General features: G+C 39.3%; 2 protein-coding genes across 6 annotated transcripts; one reads left to right on the top strand and one right to left on the bottom strand.

Moving 5' to 3' along the window:
* Nucleotides 1–1,452: 1,452 nt before the first annotated feature.
* LOC133709287 (uncharacterized) lies at nucleotides 1,453–5,726 on the bottom strand. 5 transcript variants are annotated; one of them, XR_009846202.1, is made up of 15 exons: nucleotides 5,433–5,725; nucleotides 5,067–5,176; nucleotides 4,865–4,975; nucleotides 4,727–4,784; nucleotides 4,554–4,643; nucleotides 4,150–4,244; nucleotides 3,970–4,023; nucleotides 3,489–3,626; nucleotides 3,289–3,402; nucleotides 3,108–3,165; nucleotides 2,873–2,987; nucleotides 2,590–2,659; nucleotides 2,297–2,368; nucleotides 1,787–2,067; nucleotides 1,453–1,693 (listed from the first exon to the last, which is right to left on the bottom strand). XR_009846202.1 is itself a non-coding variant. In XM_062134969.1 (15 exons), the coding sequence occupies exons 1-14, from the start codon at nucleotides 5,599–5,601 to the stop codon at nucleotides 1,829–1,831; spliced, it is 1,293 nt and encodes a 430-aa protein (XP_061990953.1). In that variant the 5' UTR covers nucleotides 5,602–5,726; the 3' UTR covers nucleotides 1,453–1,693; nucleotides 1,787–1,828. The 5 variants fall into 5 exon arrangements, 4 of the variants coding, with proteins under 4 accessions (XP_061990953.1, XP_061990952.1, XP_061990951.1 ...); XM_062134969.1 differs by having other exon boundaries at nucleotides 1,787–1,867; nucleotides 5,433–5,726; XM_062134968.1 differs by having other exon boundaries at nucleotides 1,453–1,867; nucleotides 5,433–5,726.
* Nucleotides 5,727–6,415: 689 nt separating this feature from the next.
* LOC133710872 (uncharacterized) lies at nucleotides 6,416–9,962 on the top strand. Its single transcript, XM_062137004.1, has 10 exons — nucleotides 6,416–6,590; nucleotides 7,034–7,268; nucleotides 7,371–7,575; nucleotides 7,696–7,786; nucleotides 7,894–8,039; nucleotides 8,238–8,481; nucleotides 8,566–8,670; nucleotides 8,773–8,955; nucleotides 9,042–9,246; nucleotides 9,368–9,962. The coding sequence occupies exons 1-10, from the start codon at nucleotides 6,486–6,488 to the stop codon at nucleotides 9,853–9,855; spliced, it is 2,007 nt and encodes a 668-aa protein (XP_061992988.1). The 5' UTR covers nucleotides 6,416–6,485; the 3' UTR covers nucleotides 9,856–9,962.
* The last annotated feature ends 10,384 nt before the right edge of the window (nucleotides 9,963–20,346 follow it).

The raw sequence follows: 20,346 nt of genomic DNA on the forward strand, positions 1-20,346 counted from the left end.
TTGAAAGTCAATGAACACAATAAGAAAAATTTCTCAGCCAATATGATGATAAATTCGAATATGGCGTATGGTTTTTTTTTTTTGGTGGTAAAATATGGCAGAAGCCCAGAAAGAAAGAAAAAAAAGTTTTATTGGGACTAATAGACGTCTATTGCGGGGCAATAGATGTTTTAAATTGACGTAATCTCTTCGTTTTTTTTCTTTAATCAAAGTTTTATTTGTCTAATTTTAGGAAGATTAGTTTTCATTCCGGCAAACGAAAGATCTATTGGGGGGCAATAGATGTCTATTGGGGGCAATACATGGCTGATAGTTGTCTATTAGGGGGCAATAGACGTCTATTAGGGGGCAATAGACCAAAAGTTCTATTGGGGGGCAATACATGGTTGATAGACGTCTATTGGGGGGCAATAGACCTCTATTGCCCCTTTATTAGTGGGCAATAGATGTCTATTCTATTGGGGTAATAAACATTTCCGGTGAGGCTTTTTGAAAGGTCCGATGGGCGGCGGCCGGTGACCAGAATCCGGCAAAAGTTGGCCGGAATCCGGCGACCGGTGACCGGATTCCGGCGGCCGGTGACGGGCTCCGGCAAAGTCTCCTATGGTTTCTCTCTCTTCCATTTTCTCTCTCTCTCTCTAAGTAACAAAGGGGTGAGGGGTAAAATAGTATTAATTTTTTTTTTTTTTTTTTAAATCTTAATAGGGTATTAGGGAAAACTCCCTTAAAGTGTATTGGGTAAGAGAGAATTAAAAAAACTTAAAGGGATAAGTGGAAAAAAAATCCCTAGAAATGGGGTAAATGGACAAAAACTCTTTTATAATTAAGCAAATCAATATCAACAAGCAAGCACCTCCTTAAATTGATTTATTGCGAGTATGTCTGGTATCATGACCAGTTAATATCAAATTGATATGGGTAATGATTGCTCACAATTGTATCGCTAGCTCTGGTGGAAATTTGCCACTCAAAGGCACTCTATTTGGTGCATCTTCTGGTGTTGTTGTTTGGCTACTGGGGTGACTAACGCATATAACACTTCTCCAATTGGTGCTGTTACTCAAATTGCTATTGACATTAGTATTCACAGATCTTGATCGCATATGCCAAATAATAAGAACCTACTGCAGTCTGGATCGCACAGTTTACTAGTTGCAAGCCACCATTTTGTGGACTGCATTTGATGATTAAAACTGCAGTTAATTAAGAACCTACTCCATAGATCATCATTGTGAACACAAAATCCACAAATACTATACTAGAAACACCATAACCACCATTTGGAGGTATCCATCCAGCAAACCTATTTCGCCTTGCATCATCCTTTGATTAATGATTGATCTTGATTCTTATTACTGAACTTTTCGTTGATCTAATAACATTATAAGTCGCACAGAAGAGAAAAAGTATATGAACAAGAAAATGGCATCTGTAATGTTGATACATCAGAGATTGACGCATGAGTAAGAACCTAATTTTTTTTTTTTTTTTCTGTCGGAAAATCATCCAACTGTTTTGATACAGTTGAAACAAAAAAGTGCATTTCTGCATTGGTTCACTTCCATGTACAGGCAAAATTAGGTTTACAACTGCAAAAGTGCAAAGGCAAACCAAGATATTCTGGCATAGATCTGTCAGCAGAGCAAATAGCTGGAGCTACATTGCACACTTAATGAACGAAGGCATATGGTTTCTGACATTTTTGCAACCAAATCATGAGTCGTGAGGGTAAGATAAGCTGAAGATAGACCATCTTTATATATGCAACCAAAACACGAGCACATACCATCCAAACGTAAGGCCAAACGAAAACTCCATCGGAATTTACTCAGTTACCCATATAACTTCTTTTTCTCCATCCCCTAATCTATTCACAAATAATACACCATTAAAATCAATAGCAGACAAACAAAAGTACCTACTCAAAAGTACTGCACCAAATATCCCTATTCATGGTTTATGCTGTGCATGAATTGAGGTGCGGACTGCTTGGTGAGGAGTCAGAGCCTTTCCATTCACAAGCAATTGTTCTTTGAAATCCACACGAAATGATTTGAACTGGTAAAACTGGTCGATTTACATGGAAAACAGAAAAAATAAATACATAAATAAATAATTTATTACATTCATTAGTTAAACAAGATTCAAGAGTGTGTGAATGATTGTTACAGTTACTCGTAAAAATCAACAGTATGACTTCCATGATTAAGACTATCTGAAGAGTTCCAACTTCAAAGTAATTATTTTGTCGATAAAACCATAAATGAAGAATGTCATAGTTATGTGAAAGAAGTACCTTTTCTTTCCAAGAAAATTCGACCTGCCGGTATAAGGGATCCAATAGTGTTATCAGGTCTCCTTCTTTGATCTGTGAGATGAAGATTAGTCTGACTGTTAAATGAATTTAACAAATGATCTGTTTATTTGTTAAACCCCAAACAAGGCCAGGGACCATTCATACTTGGGATGTAAAGAAAGTTAGATGGTTAATTTGTTATGTTCCAAACTTTCAATATGTTATGCACATGAAAACCATCCAACACCCAAAAACAAAAACATGTAATAGATTAGGAAGCTGCCAACTCTTACCGAATCATATTGAATGCCATAGACTGACAGAACAAAGCATACTTGATCTGGATCGCATGCCAAATAGTACCTAATAAGACAAAGAAAGGATTAAGGTGTCGAGGGAACCAAAAAAAAAAAAAAACTAAAAACAAAAGCACTCAAACACACGCAGCAAGTTCATCTACTCAATCACTTCAATTTAAAAGCAAGACAATAAAATGCTAGTAGAGTATAAGCTTGTGCAGAACTCTACAAAGATAAGCACTCGACTACAAATGCAAGATGCTTCCAGAGGACTTACAGTGGAGCAACATTTTCATGCTTAATGAAGAATAGCACTTTCCCCACTAATGCTACTGCTTTGTTCAGACCCTCTGATAAAAGATTTACAGTAGCTCTTTTATATGACGAATTCACTTACAAACAACGCAAATGACAAAAATTAGTATATTTCCCACAAATAAAAAGACAGCCATGCTCACTCAAGTTCATAAATCACCATAAGCTACACTACATGAAAGAGTAAGGTGGCATACAATTTACCACAGCCAGAGATGATGCTAAAGATGCAAGTCGTTTAGATCTGGCATGTCCCTATAGCACAAAATCTTATAAAATCAGCCACATTTCAAGAATATGTATGGGTAAGACAAACTGGGAAATTTAATGGGATCATATGAGATTATAAAAAACAAATGAATGTAAATTGTCCTTAACCTGGTGCTTCTTTACTTGATTGTGATCAATATTAATAAGAGTTCTTAGTGTCCTTGTTTTAGTCTCCAGTTTCTCAATCTCATCAAATGCAGTCCGCAAAATGGTGGCTTGCAACTAGTAAACCAAGGTACTACTAAAATTGGGGGAAACACATACTCAAGACCTCAAGATACCACATTTACGAATGAAAAATGCATTACCCTTAACAAATTATCTAGCTTGTCAAGGAGGTTTACAATCTTTTGAACCTCTTCAGTAGCATTGAGACCAGGATCCTTTAAAGCAGCAGCTTCAAATCCAGTAAGGGCCATTTCATAGTTTTCTAGATATTTGTTTACCTGAAATAAGAAACTCAATGTTAACTTGTCTGTAGCATGAGATACACCTCAATAGGTTAAACATATCTACAAAAGAGGTGGCAGCCAACTTAAGTAAGGTCATACAACTTCTGTGACTGGTATACATCATCGCCATCATCTTTTTATGCAAACCCCATACAAATTACTTTAAAAAAAAGTGGTGCATCATTAATGTTTCCTTATTTCTGTCCACCTCTATTAGCAGAATGTCAAACAAGAGCCAAATACCAAAAACTAAAGTTTATGGAATCTTCAAATATAATCTAGTTAAAAAGATTGAGAAACCAATGAGTAGTTTATGTCTAAAGGAAAACTAACTTACAGTAGCACAGTTAAAGTACAGGTCTGGATTAGATTTCATCCTTTCATCTTTTTCCTGAAATTATCAAAAATTAGAACTTATTAGTAAGTATATAGTTTCCCTGACATACAAGGAAAGACCAATAACCATAAATTGTTTATCAACAATAAACTGATCTTTAGGAACTGTTTGTGCACTTACAGCATTTTGGTATGCCTTTAGAGACTGCAGAAGTTTGGCGTGGTCCCAGGCTCCGGTCACAAAAAAACTTGTAAGACATGCATTTCCAAGATTGTCTGACAGTAAAGGTTGAATCATTTCAGATGAACAGAATTTATGAATTTCTCAGGTATAGCAAATAAAGTCAAACACGGGCTTATGTGTGCGTAAATCCTTAAGTACAATATACAATATGCAGGCAGAGAGAAATAGCTTATCATCTACCAGTTGAAGTAAGACTAATCCAACCAGAAAAGGCTAGAAGAGATTCAAAATAAATGGTATTGCAAAGCAAGTAAAGTGAAATGCTATTCGACAAACAATATCAAATATAAGTCCCAAGAATAAACTGTTTTTCATGATCAGGGTTATGATCGAGATCTTACACCATGAATTTCCATCCTTGACATCCAAAGTTATAGCTTCCTTGGCATGTTTTATGCTTTCATCAACAAGTTCTGCCTGATTATCGGCACCTAGAAAAGGAGATGAAATTTAGGAAAGCACAATGACGCAGACATTATGAACAGGAAAGATGCGTTGAAGAACAAAACATTGCCTTGGGCCATTTTCCTTTCGAGCATTGAGAGTTGACATAGTATCTGTTTGTTTGGACCCTGCAGAAGACACAAGATAATTAAGTATCGAGCATAAAACCACAGTAAACTGCATCAGAGATACATAAACCAACACTAACTTTGCTTAGTGCAAGAGTAAAGCAGTTGTTGGCCGAAGACAGATCTCCCTTCTTCCAAATGCAGTTACCTAAGCACAGCCACGCATCCGCAAGAGATGGATTCAACTTAACCTGCATCTCAAAGAGCCTATTTCAGGAAACTTCCAACTCAAGCATTACACCATGCCAAACTAGTGTAACTTTACACTACATTTTCGCTTACCGCTTTCGAGAGATGATCCTCAGCCTCTCTTTTATACTCCGGCAATACATCCAATATCTTCCCTCTCAGATATTCGTACCTTGCACGCTGCGTTAGAAGCTTCCTTTGCTCTGGTAAATCACAGTGGATGAATGAGATAAGAAAAATTCAAATTCAACTAACAAAAATTACCATAGCCACAACCGGTTAAGCAGCAAAGAATCAAATTTACAGTATCTCTTCCGAACAATGCAGCCTAATTTTGGTTCTAAATGGACTAAAGTCTAAAACAAAAGCTCAAACACATCGACGCGAACGAAGCAAAGAGAATTCAAAGGTGTATTGAGCTCGGAAACGGAAAGAAGAGCTCAGGGAAGTAAAAATTACCGGGAGGAATGGAATCGAGGAGGTTGAGAGCGAGATCGGATTCTGATTTTAGTCTGGCGATTTTGTCGTCGGGGTTCGCCGGAAAGTAGGTATCACGAGTTAAGTAAAGAGCTTCGGTGGCACTACCGGCTTTCTCCAGTGCGTCGTTTTCCACTGCTGGAGTGCTCATCGCTCAGACAACGCACAGAGGCAGAGAGAGAGAGAGACTGTGCAATGGCTTCGAAACGCGTCGTTTTCTAGCGATAGGCGGTATGATATGTTTGGCTCTTTTGGGCCGATACTGACCTCGAATGGAGAATGGGTTAAACTTTAATCTGAATTGGAGCTTTCAACCAAAGCTACCCGATTACCCCACATAAATTTTATTTTTTATTTGTAATTACCTAATATTTTTGGTTGTTTTCTACTCACCAACAAAAAAACTATAAGCTGACAATCCTGTCATGTCAATTTTTTATTTTTGATGACTCCACTAGACCAAAAAACAAAATGAGGAGAGACGACAGTATTCATTAGTAAAGAGAAATTACATTTTAAATAAAGTAACAAAATTTGATTCGAGTAGTTTCTGACGAACCATTTTAAACTTGAACCAATTGCTAAGTGAGCATGACCACCTTGTGTGGAATAAGCACGGCCCTAAACTTGTTAAATTTTGAAACTCCGAAAAACAACCATAAAATATGAAACACAATTTCGTCCGCCAAAGTGTTAAATGAAGTCTTGAAAATGGGTGCAAGACCCATTTGAAAACTTATGGATTAGAGATGCTCACTTGCAAGGAAAAAAAAAAAGCTTAATGTAATATGTAGGTAGTGCTTACAAAATAGTGCCATTTTTATCAAACTTTCTCAAGACTAAACTTGTCTCAAAAAAGCAAGTTTTTCCGTAGAAGTGATACTATTTTCGACAAACCTCTCAAATAAAAGTTGGTGCCAGTGTTACTATTGAGCTGTCAGGTACTAAGAATTATTGGAGCAGACATCACATCACCATCGAGGCATTATGATGAAAAACCCAGAGAAGATGATGATTCATCATTCTAACTCATGAATGCAGAAGCAGACTATGACTATCTATAAATGTCGCCTCTGTCATACCCCTTCTTCACATCCCAACTTCACATTCTTCACACATTCTCTCTGCTCTAGCAACAGTGTAAGTTCCTAAAAGCCATTTTGTTAGCCTAGAAAAGAGAAAACGTTGGATTCATGAATGAGCATGAAATCCTTCACTTAACTGAATGTAGTGATGATTAATCTACTCGGCTCTCCAATGGGTTTATTCGGTTTTTCGAGAAACATAGATCAAATGAACTGTATTTTCTTTAATTTGTGTTTTGGAAGAAAGCTCAAACTAAACAATTAATGATTGACGAAAGTTATTTCTGAAAATCTCCGTGGCACCTAATAAGCAGGGTCGTTTTGATTCCTTTTTCTGGGGCTAGTTTTAGGATTTAGCTCAAGTTCAATTACTTTTCTTCACCTTCTTATGGTTTCATATTCTAGTTTATTCTTCTCAAGAGATTAATTTTAGTTAAGAACATAAAATAGTGGTTATAATTACATCACATTCTTCTGTAACCACACACTTTGGGACAGGAAATGGCTAGAATTCTCATCTTCTTCATGGAGCTTGTTCTATTATGCTTATGCATAGCAACAATGACGACGAAGGCAGAAGCAGAATGCATGATATATAAGGACCGCAACCAACCCTTAAATACTAGAATCAATGACCTACTGAGCCGGATGACCTTGGAGGAAAAGATTGGCCAAATGACGCAGATAGACCGCAGTGTTGCTTCACCTGAGGTGATGTACAAGTACAAGATTGGTAAGCATGATGATTTGTTTTTACTGTCACATATATATGTATTTGGGCATGCATTAAATTGTATTTAATTTAAGGGTTGGAAGAAATGACTTGTTTTGGCAGGGAGTGTTTTGAGTGGGGGTGGGAGTGTGCCAGCAAAAAAGGCTTCTGCAGAAACTTGGATTAGAATGGTGAATGATTTTCAAAACGGATCTTTATCAACTCGGCTTGCTATTCCACTGATTTATGGTATTGATGCTATTCATGGCCACAACAATGTCTACAAGGCGACAATCTTTCCTCACAATATTGGACTGGGAGCTACCAGGCAAGTTGATATGGGATCCTAGTTTTAATTCTAATATTACTCAGAGTTGGTTTAGACATGTTCTATAGAGGAAGTAAGAATGTACTAAGATCAGGTTCCATCAAACTCTCAATCCACCAGGGACCCTGAACTTGTTAAGAGGATTGGAGCTGCAACCGCGCTTGAAGTTAGAGCTACAGGAATCCATTATACCTTTGCACCTTGTGTAGCGGTAATCAATATGATCGACATCATGAACATCTTATTAACAGTATCAACATATCTATGCATATATGATTCATTTAAAGCTTTTCTGTATTTTATGATTTTTGTTTGTAGGTTTGTAGAGATCCAAGATGGGGTCGTTGTTACGAAAGCTACAGTGAAGATCCTAAGCTTGTTCAAGCAATGACTGAGATCATACCTGGATTACAAGGAGAGATATCAGCTAACTCTAGAAAGGGTGTTCCCTATGTAGCAGGAAAGTAAGGAATTTAATTTTTGAAATTTTTACTTAAATGTGAGTTTCTAGTATTTCACTAGTTTGCTTCAAGAAAAAAAAATGTAACATCAGCAGGTTAATTACTAGCTTTCACCTTTGAACATATAAAGTAATTCCTAAAAAACTAGGTTGTGCAGAACTTTTTAATTTGTTCTTAATGTTGTGCCATTTCTGTTGATAGCGATAAGGTTGCAGCTTGTGCAAAGCATTATGTGGGAGATGGTGGAACAATCATGGGCATCAATGAGAATAACACTGTGATAGATAGACATGGTTTACTGAGCATTCACATGCCACCCTACCCCAGTGCAATTATCAAGGGTGTTGCAACCATTATGGTATCTTACTCGAGCTGGAATGGAGTAAAGATGCATGCTAATCGTGAACTTATCACCGACTTCCTTAAGGGTACCCTCGATTTCAAGGTAAAATCATCCTTCCTGATTGCTATTAGTATAAACTAAGAGCAATATTGTACATGTGTAAAACCTTGTGACATTGTTTTTCAGGGTATTGTCATCTCAGATTGGCAGGGTATTGACATGATCACCTCTCCCCCTAATGCCAATTACTCATACTCAATTATGAAAGGAATCAGTGCTGGCATTGATATGGTTGTTATTATCTCTTTTGGTCTAATTTCTTTCTGAACTTTTCGTAATCTTGATGTTATTTGTCTTATAACACCTAGTCACCTAGTTAATTCTGTGTTACAGATCATGGTTCCATACAACTATACAGAATTCATCAAGGATCTAACTTTCCATGTGAAAAATAAAATCATCCCCATGAGCAGAATTGACGATGCTGTGAAGAGAATTTTGCGGGTTAAGTTTACAATGGGGCTATTTGAGAAACCGTTGGCTGATCTCAGACTGGTCAACCAGCTTGGCAGTCAGGTAGCTAGTTGTTCAAAATCTAAGTAACACCATTCCACAAGCAATTAGGAATGTTCTGAAACATACTAGCTCTTTTGCTACAACAGGAACATAGAGAATTGGCTAGGGAAGCAGTGAGGCGATCACTAGTGCTTCTAAAGAATGGTGAATCTGCTGAGAAGCCATTGCTACCCCTTCCCAAGAAGACATCAAAAATTCTTGTAGCTGGAAGTCATGCAGATAATCTTGGTTATCAGTGTGGTGGTTGGACCATTGAGTGGCAGGGACTAAGTGGCAACAACCTCACACAAGGTAAAAAAAAATAGATGAGAGCTAGCTACCTCTCTCTTTCAGGGAACCTATTCGAACGTAAAAATTGAATTTAAATATTTTGAAGTGATGCTCATAACCTATTTTGCTCAACATGCTGCAGGTACCACAATTCTTACTGCCATAAGGAACACAGTTGCACCTGAAACCAAAGTAGTGTACAAGGAGAATCCTGATGCCAAGTTTGTGAAGTCAAATAACTTCTCCCATGCCATCGTTATGGTAGGAGAGCCACCCTATGCCGAGGGAGCTGGTGACAACCTAAACTTAACAATCCCTAAATCTGGCCGAAGAGTCATCAGAAATGTTTGCGGTGCAGCAAAATGTGTTGTTTGCCTCATCACCGGCCGTCCTGTAGTGATCAAACCATATCTTTCCATCATAGATACTCTTGTTGCAGCTTGGCTTCCAGGGACTGAAGGCCAAGGAGTTGCTGATGTTTTGTTTGGTGACTATGGCTTCAATGGCAAGCTTCCTCGCACCTGGTTCAGAACCGCTCATCAGCTGCCTATGAATGTTGGAGATCCACATTATGATCCTCTCTTCCCTTATGGATATGGCCTCACTACACAACCCACCAAAGCCAACTAGGAAATGAGTTTTAGCTACTCTTGGTGGAGACAGATGATGGAGTGTTACTAGTTATAAGCCTTTTATTCAAGCTCACAAGAAAATAATGTCATCAAAATAAAAGTGCATAAATAAAAGACGTCATTTTCTTCACTGATTAGTGAATACTCAATGTGATTCTAAAATTTTGGTTGATATCTTAAACAAGTTAATGAAACAACAATGTCTTAGCGGATAGCATCTAGATTCTTACATGAGAAACGATCATCGATCGAACAATTTTGTGGCGCTATATTTATATAATATGTTCATAAAGCCATAAAATGTGGTCATAAATCTCTCAATGCTCCTTGATCATCTTTATCGAGTCGAAAGACAAAAAGAAGCAGTTGGATTTAATTTAGGGTTTTTGTCCATTTACCCCATTTTTAGGGATTTTTTTCCCACTAACCCCATTAAGTGTTTTTAATTCTCTCTTACCCAATACACTCTAAGGAAGTCTTCCCTAATACCCTATTGAGATTTTTTTTTTTGTTTTTAATTTTTTTTTAATACCATTCTACCCCTCACCCCTTTGTTACTTAGAGAAAGAGAGAAGATGGAAGAGAGAAAAACCATAGGAGACTTCACCGGAATCCGGTGACCGGATTCCGGTTACCGGCCGCCGCCCACCGGATTTTTATGAAAATCTCTATTGCCTCCCAATAGAGGGGCAATAAACGTGTATTGCCCCCCAATAGACGTGTATTGCCCCCCAATACACGTCTATTGCACCCCAATAGAACTTTCAGTCGCCAGAATATAAACAAATCTTCTTAAAATTAAACAAATAAAACTTTAATTAAAGAAATAAAATGAGAAAATTACATCAATTCAAAACGTCTATTGCCCCTCAATAGATGTCTATTACCCCCAATAGACGCTTTAACAGATGTCTATTGCCCCAATAGAACTTTTTTTTCTTCATTTTTTCTTTCTATCCGGGCATTTTGCACCATTTTACCCAAAAAAAAAAAACAGAGAAATTGATTGAGTCACCCAATGAAAAGCTCTGGGCACCCATGTCCTCTTCTCCATTCCTGTTGCAGTCGGAGTCGACTTCTTCTTCTTTCTATTTGCTGCTCAAGACACCTCCACGTCGTCGCTACTGTGGGCGGTGGCGTCGCTCGACTCGCATCCGGAGATTCTGGCCAAGGTCCGGGAACTGATCATGGCGGACCAGCTAATGCGGATGAGGTACACGCACTCGGTGGTTCTTGAGGTCGTGAGGTACTGCGCTCCGCCCACCATGGTCCCTAACGTTGATGTTGTTGACTTTCCGTTTTCCGAGAAGCGATTTCGACTAGTACGCCGACGCAGATCCAGTGAGAGGGATAACAGCAAATGCCGGAATGATAACAGCAACGACGACGAGGCTGCGGAGGCTCGGGATCGGCGAACAATCGAACGACGACGAGAACGTTCGAGTGGCTGGAGCTCCGATCGGAGCTTCTTCGTCGTCTTCAGGCTTGGACTGCATCTCCGGCGCGGCGATCGCAGAGAGAGAGAAATCGGAAGTGGAGATCAGGGGGAGAGAGAGAAAGGAGAGAAAGGGGTTTGCTGGCAGCGTGGAGAGAGAGGAGAGAAGACAGAGTGGCATAATGTAATTTTTTAATTAGGTGAAAGGCAAAGTTGTCATTTCTTTTAAATTGGGTAGTGGGAATAAAAATCTGTTGCTGGGGTAAGTGTGATAACTTTGGTTCATTTTGGGGCTTTTGGTCAAGGACCTTTTAATTTATCATATCATTCGATCTAACCAGACTTATTATCCATGTCAGATAGGATACAAAATTTCTGGCCCAAAGAGCCTCCAAACTTGACAAGTGGTATGATTGGATATATTTTTTACTATCCACTCCTTATATCAAGCAAAACAAATGTGGCCTATGTGTCCTCCTGGAACTGGAGGAAAATGCTTAAAATTAGGGAGCTATGTCTATCTTTCTTTGTTAATATCATTGGTTGTGAGCGTACTACTTCATTGTGGGTTGATAACTGGCACCCTCTAGGTCCTCTTACTCTTAGATGGTCTTCTGATATCATCGTTAATTCTAGTCTCTCTACCTCTGTCATGCGAGTGATGTAATCTATAATAATAATTGGAGATGACCTTCCTTCTTTGACAATTTACTGCAGATTTTCGAGTATCATTTACCTAAATAATTCCTAATTCTGAGGTTAGTGATTCTGTTCGGTGGACTCTTTCTTCTAATGGGATTTGTTCAACTTCTTCTGCTTGGAATGCTCTCTGATTATCTAGGCCTATTGTTCATTGATATCGATTATTCTGATTCGGTAGTTGTGTTCTTAGATGGAGCTTCATCTTATGGCTTGCTATTAGAGGAAGTTTATCAACTATATATACAGGATTAAATTCAGTTTACCCCCCTGAGGTTTGGGGGTAACTTCATGTTAGTCTCTGTGGTCTCAATTTGAAACACCCCTGAGCTTTTCAATTTCAGTCAGCCGTGTCCAATTTCGCAAACTCCGTCCAAATTGGACGTTAAGTCAGACGATGGGGCCCACTTCAAAGGCTAAAACGATCATTTCAAGACAAAAACACCTCATGACAAAAAAAAAAAAAAAACTTATTCTCATGCCACATACAAGTCCCAGGCACATCAATCTCGACAGGTTTAATGCATGAAAACTCTCATAAGCATGAACAAATATGCTACAAATTAGACAGCCCAGTATCTCACACTCACAATTCATAAGGTGGGTTGGTAGATTTAACACAATCAATTATAGAAAAAATATACCACAACAGAAAAAGAAACTAACTTGGATGACAAAACCCTCCTGCTAGCTACAGCCTAGACCATAGCCTCAAAGTGGAGTGAGCTTGGATTAGTACACTGTTTTCTTCCAACTAGTCTTTCATTGCTTTCATTGCCTTCGCTTCAAAACCCCCTTCATGATTTTATACAAGACTGTAAGGCATGTAAGTTCAAAATTTTTATCCCATATCGGGAAGAATGTTTGAGAACAGTTATACTTCAAGCCTTGAAGTTGATGATGAATGTCACAATAAGCAGTATTGTTCTGGAAGAAAAAGTGGAAGATGTTACTAGGCAACTGTGATGACCTGGATTTTCATTATTTAATTATTGCATTTAATAATGGACTAGTTATGTGAATTATGAGTATTTTGCTTGATTCATATGTTGTTTGTGAAGTGGAATTATTTTCGGACGAATAGTAATTCGAAAAGTGTGGATTTAGGGGGGGTACGAAGTTTGACTTTTTATACGTTGAGATTCTCTAAAAACTTTCTTCACGAAAGTCGTAGAGCGTGTCGATACGAGTTCGTAGACATATGGAACGCATCAATCGAAGTTCGTATGTGAAAGTTATGGTCTATGGAAATTTTGGATATTTTTGAAAACCACTATAAATAGAAATTTCCATTTCTGGAAATTTACTATTTTCATTTTGGGCTTCCTTTTCCAGAAACTTGCAAACGCTCTGTTCTCTCTCTTCAGCGGCGTGACCCGACCAGGCTTTTTCTCCGAGCTCCAGCGACGGCGGACCACCGGACAAAGCTCAGACCTCTTCGCCTCCACTGTGCGCTCCTCCCTGTGGCATCCTCTAGCGACGATTTGCACCGTGTGCGGCGTTGGAAGGCGGCGACCTTGAGTGCAGTCGGACCAGGTCGGAAATCTCAGTTCCGGCGACGACAGCAACTCAAACTTGGCTTCTTGAGTTCGTAGGAGCCTCCCCTGTCGATCCTTGGTGGTCGTTTGGAGCGTTTTACGTGGGAAATGGTTCAACACGAGGTGAACAGTGATCCTCGGCTTGTGAGCGTGATTTTGGCCGATCTAGGCTGAGTTGGTTCAAACCCCAGGTATTAAAGTTGTTCTATTTGGTGTTCTTGACATTTTGGACGGTTGGATTAAGATGGTTTTAAGTTTTGGTCGGCGGTGATCGTGGTGGTTGTACCACCGACTGTGGAGGAGCTTTGGCAGCGTTCCGGCAATATAAGGGACAGTTTCTAGTTTTATATATCATCTACTCGTCGATACGAGCGTTTTGATATATAATACGTAATTTTTGGAGATCGTATGAATATGTTATGATTTTTACGGTTTTGAACCGTTCGATTATTTGATCCGTGAGGATTCGAGAGTTATTGACTTGTGGTTTTGACATATCGATCGTAGAAATATTCCGGAGACTTTGAGTGGTCTTGGATGTGGTTTCGCCTCGATTGGCGACACTTTTGGGGATTTTAGTTCAAAACGGGGGTTTCGGACTTAAATTGCTTGTGATTCATATACTAAGTTGAGACCGTATGTGATTAGGTACTTGACGAAGTACTCTTGGACGGATATTTGGTGGTTGTGCTGCTTTGTTCTGTATAGAAGACGCAGCAGGATTCAGAAGTGAGTAATCTCACAATGTTCATTTACGAACGGAGTTACCATTATTGTTTTGGGCGTTATTTATTTAACTGTAAACTATAGTTGGTATTAGTAGACATTTCTGAGCGAATGACTACGTATATATATATTTACGTGAAATATATATATTCTTGTGAGTGATGTGTGATGAATAATATGCATGATTGTGTTCATATTATTGTTGAAGGCGACTTTTCGGGAAACAATATTGTGGAAAAAGATGTTTTCTATTGTTTGAAAAGTGTTGAATTTGATGTTACATTTTTGAGTCAAGCGTGACTTATTTTAAATGTATTGGTCCTTGTATCAAGAGTCACAGATGGTGAGCAAGGATGGGGAAATCTTCTATTAGATTTATGTAATGTTTTTAGGTCGGGTGCGACTTACTTAACGTTTGATTCTAAGACCAAACGGGGTCTGAAAATCATATGTCACAGATGGTGACCAAGGCAAGAAATCGGGAATCACGCCTTTGGCCAAGCGAGTGGTTACGATCAGTTAGAGCTCTAGTCTGTCTGTCATTATAGCTTATGGGGGTAACAGTCGAGGTTGCTGGAGACTCAGAAATATGTAGTTTAAAATAGAGTCTCGAAAGTGTTCTTTCTTTTATTGTCTAGATGAGACTTGATTTGCTTATTGATTGTTGATTTAGCAAATAGTACTTTGTCACGGCGGTGACTTATGTTGTCCCTTCGGTGGAAATGACATGGAATGTTGGGAGGAATCACATTTGCGTTGTTTCCTTAAGTTGATTGGTGTGGGTTGTTGATTGATGTTCATGAGTTACTCATACAAGCTTTCATAAGCTTACCGGGTTTGTTGTGTGGCAACCTGGTACACTATTCAATGGTATAGGGGTTAATCCTGCAGGTCTGGGTAATCGTGGCTAAAGCTGAGGTAGCTTGTTGGCAGCAGAACAGGTAGGAAGCAAATTTTGTTGGCTTTGCCATTGTTATGACTTCCGCTATGTAGTAAGCTCTGAGGAGCATTTACGTTTATCTTGTTGTGGCAATTTAATTCGTAAACTCGTGTACGTAATATATGACTCTGCGGAGCGAGTATATATTGACGTTGTGGGTTTACGGCATCAGAATGTACTTGGGTTAAAAGGAAAAAGTTTTCTAGGTATTTTGTATTGATGATTGAACCATCACGCATGTATAATTATGGGATTATATATTGATTTTTATTTGTGTTTGAAAATCGGGGCGTGACAACAACACCCCACTCACTCACAGAAGCTCTCAATTACAACAATGGCCTCCACCTCTCTCTTCCATAAACAAAAGTATACATAAGCTCCAAAACACAAAAAGCTTTGATCTTTCTAACAAAGAAGTAAGAACCTAGAACTTGAAAAGGGTGAAACGACAACATACCGAGTTCAGGGTCTTCAATCCGAAGTAGGAAATGCCTAAATCCCAATCCCTATTGAGATTCTCAAAGTGGAAGTGATGCGAACGAGTCGAGCTCCATGGAAATATCCGAGTCGTTGTTGGTCGACGATTCAGACAAAATCAAGGCCATTGAGGACGACCAAGTGCCGGAATGGAAGGAGCAGCACCGTCATAGGGCTGGTGGTCAGCGTCGTGCTGGGGTCCCTGTTCTGCAATATCACCCACAAGCTGAATCTGATGGTGGGGATCATCACGTCCTTGAATGTCGCCGCTAATTTGCTCAACTTGAAGGGGTAATGATTTTAGATCTAAAGTTGGAGACTGGGGTTAGTGTTTAAGTGTTGATTTAGGATTAATGGGGTTATCTGAGGAAGAAGAAGAAGAAGAAGAAGAAGAAGAAGAAGAAGAAGGGAGAGAGAGAGAGGAATCTAGTCTTGGTTTTTTTTCTTTTTCTTGAAATGACCATTTTAGCCTTTGAAGTGGGCCCCGTCGTTTGACTTAACGTCAAATTTGGACGGAGTTTGCGAAATCGGACACAGCTGACTGAAATTGAAAAGCTCAGGGGTGTTTCTGATTAAATTGAGACCATATGGACTAACATGAAGTTACCCCTAAACCTCAGGGAGGTAAACTAAATTTAATATATATATATACACACACACACACATCGTGTAAGAATTTTTTTGCCTCTATCTCTGACTGTGCCTTTTGTCTAAGACTCACAATCATCTTTTCTTTGAATGTGTATATATATACTTCTGGCATTTGGACTCACACTTTGTCTAAATGTGATGTGAGTTGACCTCTCCTCTTTTGGTATCATTTCATTCCTTGGACTGCTGCAAACTAAAAAAGTATTCTTTATCTGTTGCAATCCAAAAGTTGGCTTTGCAAGCTAAGGTTTATGCTATTTGGCACAAGAGATATAAGCACAAGTTTCGTCATGAAGGCCTTCCTCGTGCTGTTTTGTTCAAACCAATTATGGAGTCCATGCGATTATACTTATTATCTTGGAAGATCCCTCATTCTCTGTCTAACAGTTACTTATTTTTAACTCAGCCAACGCCATAAAAGAATGGTTAAAATTTTGAACTACCCATAATACTTGAGATTAATTAAAAATCTTAAAAGTTTACACATATGTATAGAGGATATGTTCGTAATTTATTTATTAAATATTAGAAACAAAAATAAAAACCAACGTGAGTGTTGCAGTTGGTTGCAAAATATTGCAACTGCAATTTGCAAAAGAAAGGATTGAACTATTATAATTAATTATCATCAGGGAGGTTTATTAGCACAATTCAAATCTCTCTCTCTCTGAGAAACCCTAGGGCGGCCTCTCCGTTTGCTATCTGTTCTCGTCCGGCGGCGCCCGGACGTCCGGCCTCGCCGCCGCCTTGGGTTTTGCTGCCGGATGGGAGATCTACTGCCCATGGGCTTCATCTAAGGGATTCTCTCCGGTTTGTCAGATGGTTTGGCTGGGAAGGGGGCGAAGGAGGTGGTCACGCGGCATAGGTCGGTTTTTTCCGATCCTCGCTGAAGGCTTCTTGGATCGACGGCTCCATGGGTCTTGCTCGATGGCGATGGGGATTGTGAGTCCTAGCTCGGGGATGGAGTTCGGTGGTGCTGCAGGTTGCGGCTGCGTGGCTCGACAATTTGGATCGCGGAGGTGTGGCGGTGCAGATCATGTTACGCGGCGACGTGGTGAAGCGTGGCCGGACGGTGGTGCACGACGGGTCTGGGAGGAGCTGGTGGATTGGTCCAAACCAAGAGGATGGGCCTGAGTGATCTCTTTGGTGATCTTACTGGGCTTAAGTTTTGGGCTAGGGTTCTGCCCTAGTCCATTATTATTTTGGACTAGTTTTATTTTCTAGTTTCTGTAGGCCTTTTTATGGGGCAGTCTAGTGGATATTTTCCTATCTAGTTTTAGTATTGGGTATTGGTCTTGTCGACTTAATTCTCAGTGTATCTAGTTGTACACCAATTGAGGTCTCTAGGCGACTAGATTTACTGTTTTCCGAGTTAGGTTGGGAGGGTCGAGTCCTTCTATTTTATTTAGTTCTTCTAGTGCCTCCGGCGTAGTACCAAAGGGGGATCCCGCTATGTTTATGATGTATTCAATGTCAAATGAGTGACCTAGTTCTATGTACCACTGTGGGTACTAACACATCTTCTTGTCTGTCTTAGATGACAGCGGAATGGTATGTAAAGGTCATTCTAGTTTTTGATCAATATTTTGGCTTTGAGTGGTTCTAGTTGGACCTCCAAATTTGATATTTGGACCTCCAATTTTTTTTCAATTATTAATAGATTTTGTCAAGTCATATGAAAAGACAAATAAGGACAAAGTTAGAAAAATGAAAAAAAAAAAAAAAAAAAAAAAAAAAACTCTTCTTACCTTCCCCAAATATAACATTCAATTAATTTTTTTTTTTTTCCGAAATTTCCTTATATTGTCATATAGTTTTATAATTTACCTAAAATAATTAAGTAAAAATAATAATTTCTATACATGGCCCACATTTAATACAAAAGTAAATTCAAGAAACGCCGTAATAGGAGGGTCTCTCTCTCTGAGAAAACCCTAAGGAGGCTTCAAGACCTTGAGAATATTCTTGTCTGGCGGCGGCCTTGGCCTGGCCTAGGCTAGCCTTTGGCTTCGCCGAAGCAGCATGGCTTTGCTGCCGGACGGGATTTAAATGATCCAGAGCTTTGAGGGGGAGTTGGCTCAAGGTTAATTTTGACTGATGATGTTGACGGCGAGTACCAGATGACGGCTTGGACGCGGTGAGCGTCTGTACATGGCAGGTCATCGACGATGGCGGGGCTGGACGGTGGATCTGCACCAGATCGGGGTCGTGGCTTCGGCACTGCGTTTTGGACCGTGGAGGCGCGACTTGCAGCAGGGTGGTGGCGAGGGACGTGGAGTCGCGGTTTGTTGATGGGTTTGCCGCTGTGGGATGAGGCGTTATGGGGTGAGGCGGTGGGATGCAGCGGTGGAATCCGGCGTCGAGGTTTGAGGTGGTGGGATCCGACGAAGCTGCTTCGGTGCTGTGTGCAGCCTGGGAGGCTGAGGTGAACTTTGGGCTTGGGTCACGTCCTCTTGTTGGGCCTTGTGGATCAATCCTCTTTGGGCTGCCTTTGGACTTCTATGGTGGGCTAGGGTTTTGCTCTCAGCCCATCCCTATGTTTTTAGTTTGTCTATTTACAATAAAGTTCCTTGTATTAGGAACACTCTATGTACTTTTAGCGTCTCTGGAGTAGTACCGAAAGAGGATATCCGCTACCTCTACGTATTTAAATGTCTAATGAGTAGGACTATATGTACGTACCACTTGTGGGTACTATCACTAGCTTCTTGTCTGTCTATGACAGCGGAAGGGTATGTAATGGCCTATTCTGGCTTGTGATGAATATATTATCTCGCCTTCGTGGCTTTACTAAAAAAAAAAAAAAATACAAAAGTAAATTCAAAACAATCTGATTTGAAATTTCCTTAAACTATATTCATTGAATATTATGATATAGTTATTTACTCGATCTTTCAACCCAAAACCCATGAAATCCTTCTTTTAGCAAATTCAAAGGAATTCCAGGAACATATCAAGATCGACAACCAACTCTCTGATTAATTTTGGTGGAACAGAGATCTACTCATAAGAGAACAATATCATGTGATTTTGATTCATTCTTTTTCTCATGGTTGAATATAGAGATAAAAAGTAGAGTAACAGATTATTGTATCTCATGTTCAAGGGTGTTTTGGTAAAAATAAGGAGGTCTACTTAGCTTTTCAAGTATTCTAAAAAATAAATTAGAGGTGTATTAAGTATAGGAGGTCCAAATAGCAAATTTGGAGGTCCAACTAGAACCACCCTTTGGCTTTGCCTTTTTCAAAAAAAAAAAAAAATTGAACCAATAATTGTACAAACAACAATGGATAAATTAAAAAAAAATACAAATTTATTTACATAAATTAGTAAATAGTCAATTGACACATGTGAGCGTATGTTAAAGGATTAGTTATTTAAAAACGGAGTAGAAAGGTCTCAAGTCAAAAGGATTGAAAACCTCGCTCTCCCAGTCTCCCACTCTCATTTTAATGGTGTTGTCTAGGATGTCTAGTTGTTGGTTTGTTTTGTACTTTTGTTCTAGTTTTTCTTTTCCTTTTTTTTTTTTTTTTGAAAGGATTTGATTTAATTAGATATCAAAGCCATGAAAACAGGCCAGAGTCTAACATAACTTACATAAGTAACTGGTCTGACAGAGCCAGAAAACCTATCTAAGCTAATACTAAACTCATTAAATTCTGAGGGACGCTCGCTGGTAAGCAAGCCTAACCAAGCAAGAACAAAACTCGCTTCCTAAGGCAAAATCATTCATCTAGTCTAACTTGCCAGCACTCAATTGTGGTACAAATAACAACTAGAAACATCTTAGAAAAGCGCATAGAGATTATTCCTACTTTAAAAGGCTTGTGACCAGATGTCTTATAGCATAGAGACTTAAGAAAGTGTTAGTTCCTTCCCCGGAGGGTTGGAACCAGCATCCTTCTCAACCTCTTCAGTAGCCAACAACCTCGGCATCAGGTCGCTCTTTCGGCTCTTGTTTGTAGTCTTCTCGTCGGAATCAGTATCACTTCCTCTAGGTTGGCTCATTGTAGCAACATT

Source organism: Rosa rugosa, chromosome 5, assembly GCF_958449725.1.
Source record: "Rosa rugosa chromosome 5, drRosRugo1.1, whole genome shotgun sequence".
In the NCBI taxonomy this organism is placed as follows: domain Eukaryota; kingdom Viridiplantae; phylum Streptophyta; class Magnoliopsida; order Rosales; family Rosaceae; genus Rosa; species Rosa rugosa.

What these genes read in the sequence shown, in the direction of transcription:
- LOC133709287 (XM_062134967.1), bottom strand. Translation starts at nt 5,601, where the DNA reads ATGAGCACTCCAGCAGTGGAAAACGACGCACTGGAGAAAGCCGGTAGT. An exon ending in CCTCGATTCCATTCCTCCCG is followed by an intron (nt 5,177 to 5,432) that starts GTAATTTTTACT and finishes GTGATTTACCAG; the next exon opens with AGCAAAGGAAGCTTCTAACG. An exon ending in TAAAGGCATACCAAAATGCT is followed by an intron (nt 4,024 to 4,149) that starts GTAAGTGCACAA and finishes TGATAATTTCAG; the next exon opens with GAAAAAGATGAAAGGATGAA.
- LOC133710872 (XM_062137004.1), top strand. Translation starts at nt 6,486, where the DNA reads ATGCAGAAGCAGACTATGACTATCTATAAATGTCGCCTCTGTCATACC. An exon ending in CTCTCTGCTCTAGCAACAGT is followed by an intron (nt 6,591 to 7,033) that starts GTAAGTTCCTAA and finishes ACTTTGGGACAG; the next exon opens with GAAATGGCTAGAATTCTCAT. An exon ending in GATGTACAAGTACAAGATTG is followed by an intron (nt 7,269 to 7,370) that starts GTAAGCATGATG and finishes TTGTTTTGGCAG; the next exon opens with GGAGTGTTTTGAGTGGGGGT.